The 21060-nt window shown below is 41.6% G+C and overlaps 1 protein-coding gene across 1 annotated transcript; it reads right to left on the bottom strand.

Moving 5' to 3' along the window:
• Positions 1-1824: 1824 nt before the first annotated feature.
• On the bottom strand, positions 1825-19796 carry ANKRD42 (ankyrin repeat domain 42; the record flags this gene model as incomplete). Its single annotated transcript, XM_081998227.1, has 11 exons — positions 18529-19796; positions 16847-16954; positions 16409-16528; positions 15667-15802; positions 12007-12207; positions 11187-11312; positions 9534-9639; positions 8750-8925; positions 8216-8342; positions 5346-5490; positions 1825-1920 (listed from the first exon to the last, which is right to left on the bottom strand). Exons 1-11 carry the CDS (start codon positions 18715-18717, stop codon positions 1825-1827), a joined length of 1530 nt encoding a protein of 509 aa, XP_081854353.1. The 5' UTR covers positions 18718-19796.
• Positions 19797-21060: the final 1264 nt, after the last annotated feature.

Below are 21060 nucleotides of genomic sequence, written 5' to 3'. Positions count from 1 at the left end.
GAGGCAGATAGTAATATTTCATTGTCCCCTATTTAACACTGTATTTATTTCAAGGGACTTCTTATGCTAAATCAGAAAGCGTTCCCTAATGTGTTTTAGAATTAATTTTGTTTTCTTTTTGGAACATTCTCAATGGAACATTCTCAGCTCCTCTCAAAATGGAAATACTAAACATTTGATATGCCCTTGAAATGGAAATACTATTCCAAGTTAGTATTCCCAGTATGGGAATACAAATGCCAGATTCCAACAGATCTACTCTGATTCAAGTAACGTAATCTTAAATATAGGAGCTGGATTTTTTGCCTCTCTTTTCTGAACGGATTGAAGCCTGGCCCTTGGGTTTTTTTACTTATTTATAAACACACACTCCAAGGCCCTTACCAAATAGTCCCTGTTCTTCTTGAAAACTGGTTTACATAAATCTAAAATCTCATATAAAATTAAAATGTCTTCATAGATTTTTTTTTTTTTTTTAAACCTCTGTTGCCATTTCTGTAACCCCAGAGGTCAACAGAATGCGAGAACTTCTGTCTGTCTTTCTAAGGGGAAATGCCTCCACTCTCAGCAACTGTGTACAGCCCTGGGGCAGATAAGTGCACTTAACTCCTCCAAGTAGCGTAGAGTATTTCCAGTAAACCCACATGTATTTTCTGGGCATAGGATCTGGCTTGTAACATGGAAATACTCAGCATCTCAGTGGTGCCAGTGTGATCCTCCTCCCATCTCCACACTCCTCTGGACTGTTCTGTAATCCTGTGGGACACACTGACTCTCCTAACTTCTGGTGGTGACCCCTCTACCTTCTGCAAGGACTTCACAGCTCGTGTTGCAGAGATGGGACATAGCAGGTGGATGCCTTCCAAAACTGAAGCAGTTACACCTTAATGAGTACAAATGCATATGCTTGGTTTGATTATTTTAATAAAACAATAATTTGAAAAATAATCTTGGATTAAACTGTTTAATTTAGCTGTTGCTAAGCTACTACCTGGACAGGAAGAGAAGTCTTTCTGCCTTTTTTTCTTTTTTAATAAAAAATGCTGCTGCTGTGATTTAAAAATATTTTCTATCCCAGAGAACTAGAGAACTGTGCTGGTTTTGGCTGGGTTAGAGTTAATTTTCTTCATAGTAACTGGTATGGGGCTATGTTTTGCATTTGTGCTGGAAACAGTGATGATAATACAGGGATGTTTTCATTATTGCTGAGCAGTGCTTACACAAAGTCAAGGCCTTTTCTGATCCTCACCCCACCCTACCAGTGAGGAGGCTGGGGGTGCTAGGGAAGCTGGGAGGGGACACAGCCAGGACAGTTTACTCAGGCTGGCCAAAGGGATATTCCATACCATATGGCGTCATGCTCAGTAGATAAAGCTGGGGGAAGAAGAAGGAAGGGGGTGACGTTCAGAGTGATGGTGTTTGTCTTCCCAAGTCACCGTTAGGCATGGTGGAGCCCTGCTCCCCTGGAGATGGCTGAACACTGCCTGCCCCTGGGAAGTGGTGAATGACTTCTTCCTTTTGCTTTGCTTGCATGCCTGGCTTTTCCTTTACCTGTTAAACTGTCTTTATCTCAACCCCTGAGTTTTCACACTTTTACCCTTCCTAGTCTCTTCCCTCTTCCCACTGGGGGGGAGTGAGCAAGTGGCTGGGTGGTGCTTAGCTGCCTCCCCAGTTAAACCATGAGAACGGAAAAAATAATTCAATGAAATGCAAAGACCCACAAGTCATCTGTGGAGCTGGGCTATGCAAGCACTTTGTGTTTAGATCTAGAGTATTGCTGTTCTACCTCCTTGCTCTGCCTGCCCGTAATCAGAGGTTCACTCCTCAGCGTAGTCTCACAAACACTCCTCCAGGGCTGCAGGCTGGTTTCTTCTTTGCTTTCTTTTTGTCTTTGCAAGACTTGGAGGTGGTCTCAGCTTCCTGAAACAAAGGACATTGTAGCCATTAAATAGCAATCACTTAAACCTGCTACCTCATAAGACAGGATTTTAAAATATATGGCCTTGAGTAACCACAGAATATTGTGCTCAAGATGAAGCTGAGGGCAGAGCATAGTCCCAGGGCGTGGGATGACAGTCACAGCAGGGTAAAATTGGAAGGCCCTTTGGTTGTAGCAGTTGCTCAGAGCAGAAGCTTTTGAGAACAAACCTGCCTCAATAGAAGTTAAGTTAATGCCCAACTAGACTTTTTTAGACTGCTGCTGGTAAAAAAAACTTGACTACAGCCACTCTTCCACCCTAGAAATGGGGCACATTATGCCATAGGTTAAACCTGCCAGGGGAGTAGAATGAGTAATGTCTTAAAAGAGAGCTTTGGAAGTAGAAAGTGGCTTTTCTTCCAAGGGTGGAGGCACCTGGGGACCTGAGGGTCTCAGCAGCATGGAAAACACCAGTCCCAAGGATACAGTGGGAAGCAAACAGCTGTAGGAGCATCACAGCTTGTATGTGGTGGTGGGGAAAGTGGGCACAGGCTAAAGGAAAGGGAAAAAAGGCCCAGGCGAGCAGGAAAGGTGCAGAAACAATCCTGCAAGGTAGGGCAGAAGGAAGAAAGTGGGTAAGGGGGATAGATAGAAGAGAGATGGAAAGCATTGTGCAACATGGTTCAGCCAGACCACATTGCGTTGCTCAAGCACACAAAAGCATGTGAGAACGTAAGCTGTGAAGCTAGCATGCTGCACAAGTGTGTGGCGCAGGCAACCTGAAGGTCTTGCTGCTTCAAGTTGCAGCAAGTGAATGCCATCTGGCCACACTGCACGTGCTGTTAGCCTGTGATCAGATGATGGCACCAGAAGGACTAAAATTCTCGGGACAGAAATTCCTCTGTCCTTCTCCAAGGATGTGCAGCACAACACAGTCCACAGCTCCTGCTCCCAGCTGCCTGGGGGTGGCATCACCTCAGCTCTCAAGGGGTCTGAAATGCCCTAGATGTTTCACTGGCCGAATCTACACACAGCTTAAATGGTAACAAAATTGAGCTCTAAGTGCTTGTTTCCTGCTCAGAGCATCCATCAAGCATTCTTCCCCATCACTCTCAGAAAACAACCATTATCTAGTAGGAACACTCCAAGCACCTGGGCCTCAATCAAACCTGGCTGAAGGTGGCTGTAACGTCACCCCTTTTAACCAGTAACCCAATTGCTGCTCCAAAAAAATGTTTCATGCGAAGCACAGACCAGCTCCCCCCTCCTACACGATTACCCTAATAATCAGCTTATAAAGCTGCTTTTTCTCACTCACTTCCCTCTGGACCAGTGAATATTGAAATACAGTGGTCACACTGTACAGCTGCCAGCAGGGGAATGAATACAGCTCCATCTCAGAAAAGCAGACATTGTGCTGGCTAGAACATCCTCCCTGGATGGGTATTCTCGGCTCCTCTAGGCAGAGGAAGGAGCAAATCTGAGTCGTCCACGTTGCCAGTGACTAGAGTCCTTGCCCGACTTTTATACTGGCTCTAGCAGGGCCCTACAGACAGTGACACAGTCAAGGCAGTGCAATGGTCAAGGAAGTTAAGCAAAGTTCCAAGAACAGCAACGACAGCCCAGGCTGGCAGGGCCATGAGCCTTTTTCACTGGCTGTATCTTTAGAAGAACCAGCAGCGTTACTGCACACCGGTTCCCACAATCCATAGCAGGAGGAATTTAGTTGCCTTACCCAAGGCTACTGACTAAAACTGTGACATCAGTTTGTGGGACTTATGTGGCAGGGAAAGGTCTGAACTGTCAGCCACACCACTCAGCTTGGTGTCATCTGCAAACATGCTGAGGGTGCACTCGATCCCACTATGTTTTGTAGTAATTTTGATTTGTGGCAATTTCGATTTGTGGCAATTTCGATTGCTACAAACCATGCAGCTGGGGTGAGGGTTGACACATCAGGTGTGAGCAGCCAGAAAGGTGGCCAAGATAGAAGGGGAACCGTGAGGCTGGGAACCAGAAACATCCTTCAAAAGTCCAGCTGGCATCCTGGGATACCACTGATGATAAGTAAGTGCAAAAACAAGGGACTGTAAATACAACTTATTGCCTGAAAAGGTGGAAAATAGTCTGAAAAAAACAAAAAATGGTCTGAAACGATAGAAATTGCATCATCTATTGGCTGTTACTGGTGAAAAGTGGAAAATCAGAAGTAGAAGCATAAGCATCTATTGGCTGCTTGCAGTGGTGGGTATCCTCCACCCTCTTATGTCTCTATGATATAAAAAGGGCTTAATTTTTAATCCAAAATCAAGCCTCTCTCTCTGAGAACTTCCCATAACGCACATGCTTTTCCTTTCCTAAACAGGCTGAATTCTCCACACCAATTTTCTACAAGATCTTGGACTCTCGTTTGGGATGCCTGGCTGACTCTGTGTCGCTGATCATCTTGGACGTGAGATTCTCTTATTTCTTGGTCCCTCTCTGGCCCCACTTTTGGGGTTCAGTTTGTCTTCCTCTCTGGGATGGTTTGGCCCCTTCTGAAATCTGTCTAATTCACTTCATACCGATATTATATATGCCTATAGGTTATCAATCGTAAGTATATCAGCTGTTATATTGTTGGTAAGTTTGCTTCACTAATGCTAAGTTTGTAGTAACCTGCAATAGTATATACCTACTTGGTTATTGCTATAGTGTTGATTTATTAATATTTATTATATTGATTTTTATATTTATTTATTTGTTATTTATTATTTATACTGTTGCTTTACTATTGGTTGCTACCATACTATTGATTGATACTACATTATTGATTGCTAATAGAATTTTGTAATAGCTTGATATATATATATTTATATTCACTTTATTAATCATAGGTCTACTTGCTAGTGGTGTTTTTGTGGTATTTGTAGTAATCTGTAATAACGTAGAGAAATTTAGAGGATAAAATCCTCTGTGTCCTGGTGTATCACAGAATCCTACAAACCCACAGTTGTGATCGCTGCACGCCCACAGGCCAGGTAACCCTTTAGGTGGTGACAACACCTCTCCTGAAACACCAGTCCAGTCTCAAGATACCAGGTACCAGAGAAGGTGAACTGTCAGTCACTGCATATGCAGCATGGAAGTACTCTGGGATCAGTCCACTCCCTTTTGTTAATAGGAAGATATTAATATGAAGAGTATCAGTGCTTCTCTGCCACAGTACAAACTGAAACTGTTATCCTTTCACAGAGACTCGGACATGAGTATGTCTGGACGTGACATAGGCTGCTGCTCACTTCAGCGTCCCAAGGTCAAAGCTGCTAGCACATTTACTCCAGTGTTTCCTAGCACCGTGCCTGGAGATCTTAGGGAGAACAAACATGCACAAGGAACAGGCAGTAGCCTCTGTCCCATGCACTGGGGGAGTTTGTGTGGCACTCACCAGGGGGAGAGGTGGGGGGATGCGGGTTTTCTCTAGGCACTCTCTAAGGTGGCTTATCTCAGCACGGTAGTCATCCAGCTGGCTCTCCAGCTTCTCTCGCCTGACTCGCTCGTATTCCAGCTGGGCCTCCAGCTCCCTCACAGCCCTGCCAAAAGCAAAGGAGACAAGCAGAGCATGAAGCAGATCCAAACCTGCCCTGGCTACTCCACGCGGTCCTGTGCCTTTGCTAAGGAACAGGTTAGTCTCAGCAGAAAGCAGTGCAGTACTCCTCACACCAGCGGTGCTGGGCTGAGCTACAAGACCCTTTTTAACAGCTCTAAACAGATGTTTTTCCTTCTTCACTGTCAGCTTGTGCTCAGCGCCATCTGACCACGAGATGGAGACGTTTTCCCACACACAGAGCCAGACACTAGTGCCTTCCATAGGCTGTAACCCAGGTCCATCTCCAGCTGTGGAAGAGGGAGAAGCGCCCAAGGAGCAAAAAGGTTAGTAGGAAACAGTCAAAAAGCATACAACTGTGATTCTGGAGGGGTCAGGGGCAGCTTTTTCGTTTATGCGTGGTGCCTCTACATCTTTCCCACTGATTGGCTCAGCCACAGATGAGGAATATTCGTATGACAGCCTGCATTACGCTTACTTACTAAAGGGAAACTGAAGCACTGGCTCATAAACAGTTGCACAAGATCTCATTGGTCTCACCCACGACGGCTCCTAAATTAATTGAGATTCCTGGAGCTGGTTAGCTGAGACATAATTCACATATATTCTTATTGTAACAGCAATTGACCTCAGCAACTGAGTCATCTGGAGTTGAGCTGGCTCTCTTCTGTAACAGGATGAATTAGCACAGCTGCAAAGATTGAAGATTGGTAAAAGGAAAAGGGAGACGTCTGTCCTGTGGATTCAAACAGCATGGCAAGCTCTCAGCAAGAGCTATCGCATTTCCCGGACTGAAGAATTCCTGCCTCACACGACCCAAAGCTACCAGGCTGTATCAACCTCACTGACACTGCAAGAATGGCCTGTGTTTGTGCCAGGAAATCAGTGCTCAGGGAGCACAGGCTGACTTCTTGCATGCTTCAGATTAATGAGACACAGCTCTAAAGCTGTGTGGCACACACATGCTGTCAATTTTTTCCATGCAATGCAGCCTGGTCAAAGCACTGTGCAGTGGTTCACAACAGGCCTCTTAAAGCCAGAAATCCTGGACTAAAGCAGGAACCTTCAAAATCTGCTACAGTAGCCTTCCCAAGTGGCAACTCCTGCTTGTCATCTAGCAAAATGGTGTATAAAAATATTCTAAAATAATGAGGCTTTCTGGCATATGATACAAGCTTCTTGGAGTTTACCCACAGGCAGATACCCTGAGAAGGGGAGATAGGTATGCTGAGAAGTGGTATTTCCATTTCAAAAGGCCTGTGGGGAGCTAGGGATGCTCTCTGGCCTCCACAGATGAGAGACTCTTCATAGATCCTCACAATTTTTCTAGTTTAGCCACACATGCCACAGAAAGCAAAATTCCTTAAAGAGCCTTAGCAGAGCCCTCTAATAAACACTGCCAGCTTTTGGGTAGCTGCTTTATACAAAATGAACTCTAATTTCTGCCATTAGTCAACAGCGACTTTTCCATCATTGCAAACAGATTGCTCTGACCTTCCAATGTAGGCATCAACATCTAAGCTGGTCACCCTCCTCCTTTAAAGCCACACTCCTAGAAGTGATGAATCTCATCCTGAAGTACATGTCTAATTATGCCCTGAAAGATCCTACATGTCTCCCAAAAAGTCTAAAAAGGCACTCCAGGTAATTAACTCAGACGCAGATATTTACACTGTAGACATATCAGGCGGTATGTCTACAGACGGACTTCCAGCCTGGGCTGAGTCAAAGTATGATTTGTAACTAAAAGAAATCCTGAACCTCAGTTTCTTGGCTCATATACGGCTGTAAAATGAACTACTTAATTCCAATCTGTGACACCTATTACCTGCTCCATATCTACACAGACTGGTGAGTCTGTTGTCTTCTTGATGGCATACAAGCCCTGCAGATACAGTCTCCTCTTGACCAAATAAAAGACAGTGGTTTGGGGTGGCCCAAACACATAATGGGAATGGTTATCTACAGAGACTGAGAATGGCGAGTAGCCAAATCTTTGACAGGTAGAGGTAGAGACAGGACTGTCTTTTGGATGCTGCATTATTGTTTAAGCTCTGAATCTTTGACAGACAAAAGGGCTTTTCCTTGAAACTTAGACAGTCTGCCCATCAAATCACCTGACCAATCTGACAGAACCTTTTCATTTCATGGGGACCCTGAGAACTAAAAAGACATTATGAAGAGTGCTTCACGTGCAAGGGCAGATTTGCTGAGATTTCTTTTTTCGGTGGTCTGGATATGAGCTAATGCTTTCTTGAGCATAGAAATATATTGCCCTTGACAGGCAGGTCATTGAATAATTTCTGCTGTATATGCACTTCCATCCAAGCCTTGATAAGACTAATGCCTTTTTTCAGATTCATTCAAGTACATACATGTATTTGGCATCCTCGATGCAAAGGAAACAGCCAGGACTTATCAGACCTACTGCACATATGCTGCAGGAAAACCTGAAGGCCAAACAGATAATCTTGCACAAGAAGTGTGGGCCCATCAAACACTTGTGGTGTGCTGTGGGGCTGATCCTGGTGACAGAAGTCTAGAAATGATAAGACAAATTGCTGAAGTCCATTTCTTTTTGGCCTAGCTAAAGTTGGTACGTGGAATGGACAGAATGGCCAAAACAACTTGAGTGTAAGTAAGTTAGACGTAAAGAAGGCTTTAAAACAGACCTCACAGAGTTAAACATTAGCAGGGCAAGTTAACCTTACTTCTCAACTTCCCTTTCTTCTTTTTTCATCTTCTTCTCCTCTTCAGTTATTCCTCCCAGGTGTTTGTAGTTGCTGTAGGCAATTTTTAGAAGTTGCTGAAGTTCTTGAATCTTGTGATAGGCCCTTACTGTAAGACAGCATTCTTCAGGTAGGTAAAATGCATGGAGAAGAAAGTCACGCTGGAATTCAATAGTCTGAAAATAGTCTCACAAACACAGAGCAGAAATCACACTGCTCAGCAAATACTGAGCTACACCTGACACCCACACAGCAGATAGATCTCAAAAACACGTAGCAATCCAATACAGTTTCACCAACATGGATTAAAACAGCATAACAATTATGTTCTGATTGCCCTCTGCTATGCTTTCTAATTTTCCACAATTTGTTTAAATGCTCAGTGGCACAGATACCTTGTCAACAATCTCATCTTAAAACAAAAAAGTCACAGCAGTTGGCAGAAACTGTGCAACCAGGACTAATGTCTTGAGACCAACTTTTTCAAATGAGGAGTGATGGAAAGACAGTGCTTACTGCGTGCGTTCCTTTTCTCTGCTTTATCTGGTGTTAAATCTTCTTTGCTATCTGTACTCCCTTCCACACCATGTCTTTCAAAAAACTTCATGTTGTCTGCATCTAGTTCTTCATCACTAGAGTTACTGTCTCCAGTTCTTTGTGTCAAAAGTTCCACAGCTGCAAGCTGGGCAAATCTGCACAGAGAACAGTTAACCTACACTGAAACACCCCCATCTCAGGAAAAATGCAGCCATGCTCCCTGCATGTGATAGAACTCTCTGAAACTGTTCATGTTCCCATTTATCGGAGGGGGTTTCAGGATTAAAGGAAGCACTGGTATACAAACTATAAGCAGCTAATCTGCTTTTTGTAGCATTCTGATGGTATGAGCTGTGGCTCAGTGAAATCTTATGACAATGACTCCCACATCAGAGGCATCTTTTCCTTTGCAAGTCTTCTTTACTGAATCTCATCAGAAACTGTAAAAATCAGCTGGCCTTCGCTAGTTCTCATTTACTTTGTACAGCTGAAGCATACTGGCTCACAATTTTCCTTTTGCAGATCAGCTAGTTTTCATCTTTCACGTCTGACCTTGCTAAAAAAATAACACAAATTAAGTGAAAATTATGCTCTTCTACAGCTACAATACAGCTTTGCTTATCACTCACAGCTGGAATTCATGGACCTGATCTGTTCTTGCTCCATCACTGAAAATCAGGATACATTCCAACAAAGCTGACATGATATTGATATATAAATAGTAAGTAAATAAATGACAGAGGTACATGATATGTACTTCTACCTCTTGGCTACATCCTTTGGAGTCTCTCCAGCATCATCTGTAATGTCACAGTCAGCTCCCATTTCAATCAACCACTGCAAGCAATGGATATGCCCTTGTCCAGCAGCTAAGGGAAGGAAGGTGCACACAAGTCAGTTAGTTACATACAATTGAAGTGTTTCAAACCTCAAATGTCATTATTTGACAGGCCAGAGGTTGGGTTCACTAACACACCACAGGGGAGATACTATTTCAACAGCAGTCTGTATTTCAAGATGCTCAAGTCACATGGGTACACACAGTTTTGGGGAAGATCACACAATATGGTTTTGTGCCTCTTTCTAGTTCCAGAAATTTACTGGCAACTCTTCCTGGACACGAGTTAAACTAAACTTGCCTAGTCTCATGCACTGAGCATGAGACACACAAATAATGCTGCCTCACACTCTCTTGCAGTAAGGTCTATATGACAGACATTTGCAACAAAGCAGTGTCAACTCTCTCCAACCCAGTGCTCCCATCCATCAGACACAGCTGGTTGCCCCAATCTGTGGTGTGTGGTACTGCCTCATGGAGAAGGAGAGAAGCCAGGGCCTTGTGCTGGACCTGTAAGTACATAATTTCTTGGACTAGACACTCAAGGCAACACTTCTCAGCTGCACCCTAACAAACACAACAGCTTTGCCTAGTCATACGATCTGGCATGGCTACTGCTCATAACACAGGAATGATATCTCACATATGGAAGATGGCATTTGGCATGTATGTCTAGCTGAAACCAGTAAGCTTTTTTCCTAAAGGAAGAATAAATCCATTTCTTGACAGGAGCCCCTTTGGATGTTTGCCATATTTGTTTTCTTACTGAGGTGAGGAAATGAAATTACAATCCGACATAGTATTTCCCCATAGCACCAACACTGCATGTAAAGGTTGGGGATGAAACAATTGCAAGTTAGCACCATTCCAAGGAAAGAGTGTGGGAAAGAATGTAGAAAACAGTTTTTAAATCAATACACATCAATTTTCATCATGAGAACTTTAAATATGTTTTTTTTAAATTCTACTATTTATATCTATTCAAAAAGAAATGTGGGCAATAGTGTTAAAAGCGTATTACAAGAATACTTCCCTCTTTCTTTCCTCTCCTTTCAGACATTACTATGAAACCCTCAAACACAGAAGGACCATTTTTCTGTAATGCTAGCACTCCACTACGTATCAAGGTGTTAAATACCAGAAGTTTACATTCTTTCACAGCATACTACCAAATGACTTTGTTGTGGTTTTTACAACGTATCTGCACAGTACCAGTATGTTCAGTAAATAAAGGCCCAGGCCACAATACACATCATTCTTATACCTAGCTAGCCAATGTTTCTACAAGTCACATCTCTCCTGATTAAAAACACACTATTTAGTTTTCAGTTTATATGTTGTTTTCTCTTTAATAGAAACTCTTCTTTCTTGACTTCAGCTTGGTTATTTTGTTTTTAAAGTGACACCTATGCACACATACATCACAAAATATGTTTTTCAGAGTTGCCCTTCTGAGCCTTCAGGAAATGAGATGCTGTTTTTCATGAAGTTTATCTGAAAAGCAGCCACTTGAAAAACTAAGTAAACAAGTCAACAACAAACAATAACAAGCTGAAACAACAGATGATAATTACTGACCTTTGTGCATGAGAGTGGATCCCTTATCATCCCGCTCATTAATATTGATTACTCCACTTCTCACTAATCTTCTAAGCTCTAACAAGTCACCTTTGAAAGCAGCACCATGGGCTGGAAAAGCTAAAACTGAAAATGAAATACACACGTTTCCAAACAGATGCCAGTAATTCCACTAAACATACTCATATTTGTCTCTCACTGCTTGCCTCTCCCATAGCAACTTATGCTTGGGCACTTCACAACTGTAGTTAGCCAGGTTAATGCACCCTTAATCAGTTAAAATGCAGCTGCATAACTAGCACTGTTCATCATAGACTTGATTAAACATGTCTTGGTTATGGCTACAGGCATGTTATACAGTTAAGAGATTAATTTCATAAACCTGAAATAACAAGTATACCTTTGTTTTACAGTTGATGTTGTATTACTGGTGGTAACTGGACTCCTTAATTTCAGTGGGGTATTTCCAGGCTAAGTTGCTATTCAATGCAAGTAAGGGATTCTGAGCAGGCAAATCTGAAAACTCATGAAAATGATACAGCTCATCTGGATGCCTACTGGAGTCTAAGAACATGGATAACTTGGTATCCATAGTGCAGCACAGTGTGACGTTTTATTTCAATAATGAGTAAACCTAAGACATTTATAAAATCACACTGAATATCAGAGTCTTAGCTATCGGCTCTTCCGTATATTAGTAATAATGTATATTAGTATATTAGTATAATGTTATACTTCTGCTTGTACAAGTTTTCAGAATCAAGCATTTCTGTTGAATTACAATGCCTATTATTTCAACAGCATCTTGATACATACTCACCTTCCTGTGTCTCTAGATGCTTCTCCTCTTTTTCCACACTGTCCATATATTGCAAAATATTATCTTTATAGAACCGTTCAGCCAAGTCCCTTGGAGTCTCTCCTTTGTCATTCCTGGCTTTTAGTGTGTGCATGACACTGGCCATTTTACTGACCAAGAACTTAAAGCAATGCAAGTGTCCTTCCATTGCTGCCAGATGAGCTACAGAACAAGGTGAGACAAAGTATGTTAGAGTAGAGCATTGCTGCCCACCAAGAAAGCCGTGTTCTCACCACTAGTTAGATCTAGCTCGTCTACCAGCACTTGAGCCATCCAACACGGCACAGCAAGTGGGAGCAGCCTCAGTTGGATGGGGATGCTCAGCTCCTACCCAGGACAGAGTTCAGCTCTATGCAAAGAGTGTAAAAGAGTCAAGGATAGTATCTGCAGAGAAGATTCCCTGCCAGAGCTGATTGCAGGAGACAACACACACTGCCAAGAGACCTGTGAGCACCAGCTAGGAGAGTGTGCCACTGGGGTCTCATCTTCCCCATGAACACAAATGTCACTCCTCAGCAGCTCTCTGACTTTGCTGTCCTGGGGATACTCATACCTGGGGACACCAAGGGGTGTCCTTGATTAGGAGTTGAGGCCATTTCTGCTTTAGTCCTACCTCTACTGTGCCACCACAAACAAGTTCTGTCATACCTCTACATCTCAGTTATCCCACCTATAAAATGAGGACAGTGACATTCACCTTACTGGGTAAAGTATTTGAAGGTACATGCCATGACAGAGGCTTCTATTCACAGTACTTGTGTAGTACATTTCTTTCCTTCAACTGTTTAATAAAGACAGTTGCTGTGTGCAGGAGCTGCTCCATCTCACCATGGCAGTGGCTGCTTCCCTGCAGGGGTCAAGTGTTTCCTCCCCTGTCCTTTAGGCTATGCCGAGATTTAGTTATTTAATACTACTAGAGTGCTAGGCCTATAACAAAGTAAGAGGTACAAAACACATGCTCATTATTTTGAAATTATTAGTATTCTCTAGTCCCATTTGGCAAAAGAAGTTGCCAAATAAATGCTTATTTTGTGTTATCACTCCATGAAAATGCTCTGTAAAAGTTGGCTGATGTTCTACAGGCAAAAGGATTAGTTTGTCTCCAGGTAAGAATCTCATTGTTTTCATAGTTAATAAACAATGTACCCAGGACCAAAAAACACATGTCACTTTTAAGTTAATTTTTGGCACATGCAAATTCTCTACTGCAAACCACCCACAGCTTTCCAGAGCATAATTGCTCTAAAAGGTGATGGATATTGGTTTTATAGCAAGATGACAATACCTAGGTACAGATGCTTGCTAAAATTCAACGTGACAAAATCTAAGCTTCAGGGCAGTTTTTCCCATTGTCTTAATTTTATTCAGTGAGTTAGTTACTCAAGGAGAAGTGAAAAGAAGAGGTACCTTCTTAAAAGTAAGTACCGATTACTAATCAGCTGGTGAAAAACTGACTCAGTCCTTATGAATCCACTTTCAGATACTTAAAATATCTGGGATAAAACTCCACCTTTGGGGATTAAACTTTTCTTTTTTTTAATCAGATGTCTGTCCTGTGCAGAAAGAGGTCAGAAGAGCTCAAAGTTTTCTGCAAAGATTGCAAGGCAAAAATAGAGTAGAGCTGTATTCTGTCCATGTCTTTTTGTAGAGTTTCAGTGGGATGCTGTGGAAGACACATAAAGGAGCTTTTCATAGGTGGTTTTTACCCATGTGTTTCTTAGTAGCTAGTGCCCAACATATAACTGTGCCATACCATCCTCAAGCATGCTAGGCACTTGCAGCTGAGACCAAAGCCAAGTTAACACACAGTATGCAGCTTAATGCTGAGAATTTTGAAAAACCTTGTCTCAGGCATCACAAATAGGCAGTGGGTAGCCGGCATTGGTATCCCAACTTCCCTGTGTTTCACCTCACCTTTTACAAAATCAGGCTAACACTATTCACTGTTCTCAAAGTGGCAAGTGAAAAAACAATGTCTCTGAAAAATCCAGATGCTGTGCTACAATTACATCGATATTATATTTAGAACTGGTTTAACTAGTGAGCAAAAAATGAAACATGGATATGGCCAAAAACCAAATACACAGGGAAAACAAAATGTTGAATTAATGAGCACAGCCCATTTTGTATACTGAATGAACCACAGTTCTTCCCAAAAATTAGCATGCTATAACACACACATGCAAAAGGTGCAGCCAAGTTTTATGTGTATGGCATCACAACCTCAGTAAATTTCTCTTAGTATACTGCTAGGAAAAAAATACAGCACTGTCTAGCTAATCTTGAAGCTGAAATATGTAAAGATGTTTTAAGATCACTTCACTGTTTCAGAAGCCAAGGAAAAGCTGCTCTGTACATCACACCACTTTATTAATGTTTTACTAGCAACATTCCGAATCATCTTCTTTCCTTTGGATAATAAGGTGATCAAATGAAACAGAACAAAGGCTGGAGGATCAAGCCTCTGTACATGTCAAAACAACAACAAAAACAATTTTCTACTAACCAGTATATACCGAGCATGTAAGTAGAATTGTGCTGGCATTTGCCACCTCTCCATAAAAGTTTGTTATCAGGGAAGTGTTCCCAAATGCAAATAAAGCTACCTTCTACACTCCCACCAGGGTGCCTAACACCATGATCCCTTATTGCTAATATACCAGATGTCCTGCTGGGATGCAAGAGCCTCACATCCTTTAACAGACCCAGGTTTGCAAAACAGAACATAGATACCAGTTTATTAGGTAAGTGGTGCTTAACAGAGGGTAAAAGACTTTAAGAAGGGATTTAAAAAGATAATTCTAACAAGTTCTAGAGAAAAAAATGCTATTTGGAACAAATAATGTGACAAACCATAAGAAGGAAAATGCTAAAAGGGAAAGGATGCAATGAGAACACAGGGTATCAACAATACCATTCAATTTACAGAGGATATTGAGGCAGTGACATGGTAGGTAGAGGGATGCTGGAGAAACTATGAAGAGCAAGGAATAAACACTGCCCATTTTTTGTGCTAAAGCGACTATGCTCATGATTATGAAAAGAGTACAGATTACAGCTAATACAGAATACCGGTATTCCAGAAACCAAGAAGAAGAAATCACAGGTAAATGAGAACAAGAGTTTTACCAAATCAGTGAAGAAACAGTGGGATACAAAAACCTGCATATGAACATGCCAGAATTCAATCACGCTGGCACAGCCATTAAAGCCTGGCACAAATTCAAAATGGAGCATATAGCAGCTGAAACTGCCTCCTGCTCCACCTACCCTTCTCCTCCTGTGACCTCCATTGGCACATGCGCTCCATCACATGCATATGAGATGCTGCCCACCTACACAGTGCTCTCAACCAGGCTCAGCCTGCTCCCTGTTCCAGCACCCATGAGCTCTGATCCTCACCACCAGCAGCAGGAGGTGTATAGGTTACTGTCACCAACAGATAAATACTTTGAATTTTATAAACTCCCCCATCATTATAAAAATGGAGTAACTATGTTGATTGCACGGAATCAAATAGCAAATGCTGCTGGCATGCATTAGTTATAATTTGCTACAATTATCATATCAGACAAAACTGCAAACCAAAGATTAAAAAAAGTATGATTTATCCTGATATACCTGGAAGGTTTCCATTGTTATCCACATCATCTATACATGCTCCCCATCTAACAAGAAGCTGCAAACACCCCAAGCGACCATGAAAAGCAGCATAATGAAGAGGCTTCCAGTCATTGCTGTCTGAAACATTTACATTCTAAAATGAAAGCAGCGGGTTAATGCATTCATTTATGAATCTTAGACACAAGACAAATTGTATAAATAGGAATCAGCTGTTTATTGTGTCACATTTTTGAAATCAAATCCAATAGCTTTTTTCAAAGTTCATGCCATGTATACAGTTCCCATTCCAAGATAGGTACTTTTCACAGGTTCTTGGTTTTATTTAAATAACACACATATAAAAGGTGCATTTTTAGACATCTATCACTGCATTGGTCATTATTCCTTAAATATGCATCTGGATATTTTTTTTTTAAGTTTATGTCTCCTTTACTGTAGAAAATTTGTATAATTGCAAAAAATCACAACCACCACAGGGCCTGATCTTCATTTAATGACATCCTCGGTGGAATGTGGTTTATTGATTATTGATTCTCTCTAGGTTTTTGGATCATTTCCCTAATGCATCTTACAATTAAAAAATGGAAATTTACCCTAAAAAGAAATTCACCAACAAGAACATACCAACAGAAGTTAATCTACAGTCCTAAAACTCAGTTTAATCTAGGCAGAGTTTTGTCTGGAAAAAGATACCAGACTTTGGCTCTGCACTAGGGAGCTGTGGGTAAAAGTCTCTCACCACTCCACTTCGCAGGATGGTTTGTAAGGTGTAAGACTGCCCATGGGCTGCAGCTAAGTGGGACGGAGTGCACCCACGATCATCTTGAGCTTCTGCGTTTGCTCCATTTATTAATAAAGCCTAAAAGAAATGCAAAGCAGAAGTTCAGTTCACAACCTGAAAAATCAAACACGGTCTAGCAGGATGACTTGAGATGATCAGCAAGGTAACTCTGGGCTGACCTGAAGGCAATGACATGACACAAAATAAATCTGTTTGCACAGATAGCTCAAATGAGTGCACTGTTTTTAACAAGAGTGACTTGATTCCAGATGTAAAGACATCAAGATGAGACACCCACAGCTCCATCACGAGGTCTCTCAGCTGATCTTCATAAACCTGTCCAAACTGAAGGTCTGCCCTACTTACTTTTGCTTGAGAGTGAATATTTACACGTACCTGCATGCAGGCATCCTGACCTCGGATAGCTGCAAGGTGAGCTGCTGTCCAGCCTCCGACAGTGACATGTGTTGTATCAGCTCCATGCCAGAGCAACCAGTGAAGGCACTGCTCAGCCAAAAACAAACGTTTTTACTTAACTGTTCTTATCATGTATCTGAGGCACATTTTAACTGCAATTTATCAGCTGATGTTCCATTTCAAAACAGTATTGGAATACTTCATTATGGAAATATGACACCCCAGAGCATGCCTTAGCCATGTGCATTAGGAAGTTACAGGTAAGTTATACTTTCCAGGTTTCACTCAAGGATACAAAAACTGCAAATAACCTACTAATTCAGGCCCTAGCATTGATTTTACTATATGGCTTCTTAATTTTACTCTTCCAGATTTAAAATGTAATCTGTAAGAGTACTCACATGGCATGAGGTAAAAGCATTGGAAAAAACAATGCAAACAGGCTCACTTGAATTCCAGCTAAAATTACTGGCAGGAAAAAATACCACGAACCAAATTTAAAGCCTCATTTAATTTATTAGGGTCCTTAGGTGTACACAATCCCATCTCTTTTCTCATCCTTCCACAGCTTAGTTTTGCTCATTCACCTTTTTCCAGCAGATATTATTGCTTGCAATGGAAAGCTTATGAACTATCCAAAAACAGCTAGAGGACCAGTTAAAACTTTCTATTTATATATTATTATGATTTATTATCTTCTTTTAGGCCAGTCTACAGCTCTGGTTCCTCCACTGTTTCCACGAAGGAGCTTAGCGACAAATAGATGACAGGTAATTCAATAAAGTCTAATACACTGATTGCAAAGTAGGAGAATCAAATGAAAAATGGTAGAATATATAGAGGCAGAAAAGGGTGGGTAAGCAATCTGTTTTTTAGGGTTGACAACATGATGATCAGCATTTTTTTGACAGTTTCTGTACAATCCAGTAACAGCACTGCACTTCTTATTTCTTGAGTTTAGCAAGAACTTTACATTCTTTCCTTCGGGACATGAATTTTTATTTGGTTATTCATGGTCTTGTTCCTTCAAGGTTAGATTGCTATAAAGATTGTACAAGGAGGATGCAACAAGAAGGTGAATGTTGGGCTGAATACAGCAGTTCAGTCCTTCTGGAAGTTCAAAACATTCATGCAAGTACCTGCTGATTTCTCCATCAATATTCAACTGTTTTATTTAATAAAATGAAATATATTAGGACTATTTCTATAGAGAATGAGGCATGGGACAGGACATTGGTAAATAGAATTAACATGTTTTCATGTCACTTTTCACCTGTTTCAACCACCTTCAGAACATTTTACACATCCTGCAGGATTTCCGAGATGTCCCAAAAGAAGGAGAAAATACAACAGGGACAAAAAGGAGGTCATGAATGGAAGGGAGGCCATAAGGCACATTTTGCTCAGAGTGGCAAAATCACTGATTTTGTAAAATCTGGCAATATTGACTATATAAAATGCCTGGGGCTTCAGAAAGGCCAAATGAAAACCTAAAATCCTGTACTTCTGCTCTTGGTGAATATATTTAATGACAAAACCAGGCAGAGTTTATTGACTTAGCTTGATCAAAGCTACCAATTTTGTGTCCAGCCTCTCCCAAAGAAGGAAAACATTAACCTATAAAAACCTTGCTCTGTCTGAACACTAACATAATGTTTTACCTCCAAACTTCCAGAGTGTGCAGCACAGTGCAATGGTGTGAATTTGTGGACTAAATCCACCTCGTTAATGCCAGCTCCACTTTTTATCATCGACGCAAGCTGCTCTACATCACCAGCTTTCACTGCCTCATGCACGCTAGTATAATTTTGCTTCTTCTTGACAGCTAGTGAGGAATAATAAAAGGACATTAGTCAGTTAAGCAACATTTAAGAGATAGGAAATAAGTGATGAATCAAAGAAACATCAGGGTGTCAGCTTCCCAGGAACCAATCAAAATGTTCAGAGTAACCTATGAGATTGAGATTCCTACCAGCAGGAATCCAAAGTCACTTCTTCTGTTTGTCAGAAACTAAGCAATATGCAAAAACCTGAGACAGCCGTGCCTCCTCCAGCCCCAGAAAAGGGCCCAAGAGAGTAAGACCCAGAAGAAAGATGGCAAGAAGCACAGCAAGAGCAGCAAGCAGAGCTAATCCATCTTTGTATGCAAATGCTGGAGCAGGTCCACCCCAACACAGGCTCTCTTCTGAAAGTGCATGCGTCGCAAACTCTTTCATCAATCACATCTTCAAGTATAACACCAGGGAGGCTTCTCACTTGGGCAAACAAGCTCTCAGCCATCACTTCCCAGATGTTCCACATGACCATGCTCCTGCTGCTGCTGCCTAAGGACTTGACACAGCATGGCATATCATACTGGAGGGCACCAGAGCCTTCACCATGTGAGCATACCACGTAATCGCTCTTGACTGAACTATACGGATGAGCTTCAGGACAAGCCGATGTGAAAATTAGAGCTGCTGTACAAAAACAGTTCTTTATACATCGCATTAGACATCCTATGTTGCTCTTTTGCTAGAACTATGGCATTGCTCTGTCACAGCTGTTAGCAGCCTGGTATTTTCCTCCAGCCAAAGTCAGTAACAGTTTCATTGACCTCAGTGGCACAGAATCAAACTCTAAATGTAGAAGCAGTGGAGTAAAAAGAAAAAAAAAATCCATCACCAGACCATGGGATCAAATAACCTGGGTTCTCCTTCAGGACTTTCCACTGATTAACTACATGACTGGAAACAATGGGAGTTACATATCCAAACCCCTTTGCAACCTCTTGATATCATGCAAAAACTTGTAAACAGAAATAAGTGACGTAAGTAGATCTAATAGCTGAGGGGGCTAACTTCAGATAGTCAAGCAAAAGAGGAACCTAAAACGATTAGTAATAACCTTCTAGAGTAGTCATCATTCCAGTACCAAAATGCACTAACACTGTTTCATTCGATTTCACACTGTTAGAAGTCCTGAAGAGGTGGGCTGCTGTTTTGCAAGTCAAGCAAGCATGAAAATGTAGGTCCTAAAGTATTACTGCCTCAGCTTCTCTGCCTGTGGAGAAGAAATGGTAGTAGTAGTTAAAATTGTTATGCAATTTGAGGTAAAAAATATTAAAGACTATAAATGAGAGGTTGCATGAAAATCTTTGTGATATGTGTAAAAAAAGGCATGAAATACGATGAAAAACAGCCTTCACAGTTTACCAGTATCTATTTCATGTAATCTGTAGTCTGATAGCAGTGCTCAGGAAGGTTTGGGGTTGCCACAGAGGAAAAGAGGGCTGAAGCTGTTTCAGTAATCCAGGCTAACACACCCGATGCTGTAACACACCACTTCATCTTGCGGCTGTGTGTCACTCCTCTTCCCCCGCCCACAGGTCAGCAGGCTGTACCACTGCCCCGCACAATGCAGCTTCAGTTAGGAACCGGTAACTGTGTGAACAGCAGCAGCATAGAAACACAGAATAATTCAGGTTGTGAAGGGACCTCAGGAGGTCATCTAGTTCACGTTTCCAAAGAATATTTAAGTATGTTTTGTTTTGAGTTTTTTTTTTTAAAGAGACAATATCACCAGGATGTAATTTTCCCACAAGGGAGCCATTTCTCATTATGCCAAGTGAGGGTTACAGACTTCAGTACAATTATACAGACATACGTCAGAGGAAGATCTGGCCGATTACACTACTTGCCAAAGTACTAATGTGTTTAACATAACGTTCCAGTGCAGCAAGTTCAAGGTAATCCTTTTTTCTTTTTTTTTTTTTCCTTTGTTTTACCCAGAAGAAAAGCAAACAAGGCCCATCAGCAGATTGAATCTTGTCTCTCTTCTTCCTCTGGAGACCTACAACTTTACGGAGACCAATGCCAAGTGCTGCTGCATGGCTTCTTGGCGCAGGCCACCACAAACATACCGAAGGCAGCTGCCCTGGGACTGAAGTTCAGTAAACAGGGGTTAACATGAATTCTGTACAAAATACGTTGATTTTGAAAGCAAAGGCCAGTTTCCATAATTTTAGTGCAAATTTTTTGCTATCAAAACTGTTATCAAATGCTCATTGGACATTCTGAGACAAAATTCCTTTGTAGAAAGAATTAGGTATTTTGAGATAATACCTGCCCAAAACTCATTAATGAAATTAAGCGAAGAAGAATATGGCTTAGTAGGGGGAGAAAGAGACAATTTTAGGTTTCCAAATACTTCTA

This window comes from Phaethon aethereus (assembly GCF_964289735.1).
Source record: "Phaethon aethereus genome assembly, chromosome: 1".
Lineage (NCBI taxonomy): Eukaryota > Metazoa > Chordata > Aves > Phaethontiformes > Phaethontidae > Phaethon > Phaethon aethereus.
This window is presented reverse-complemented; position numbering and strand designations above follow the sequence as displayed.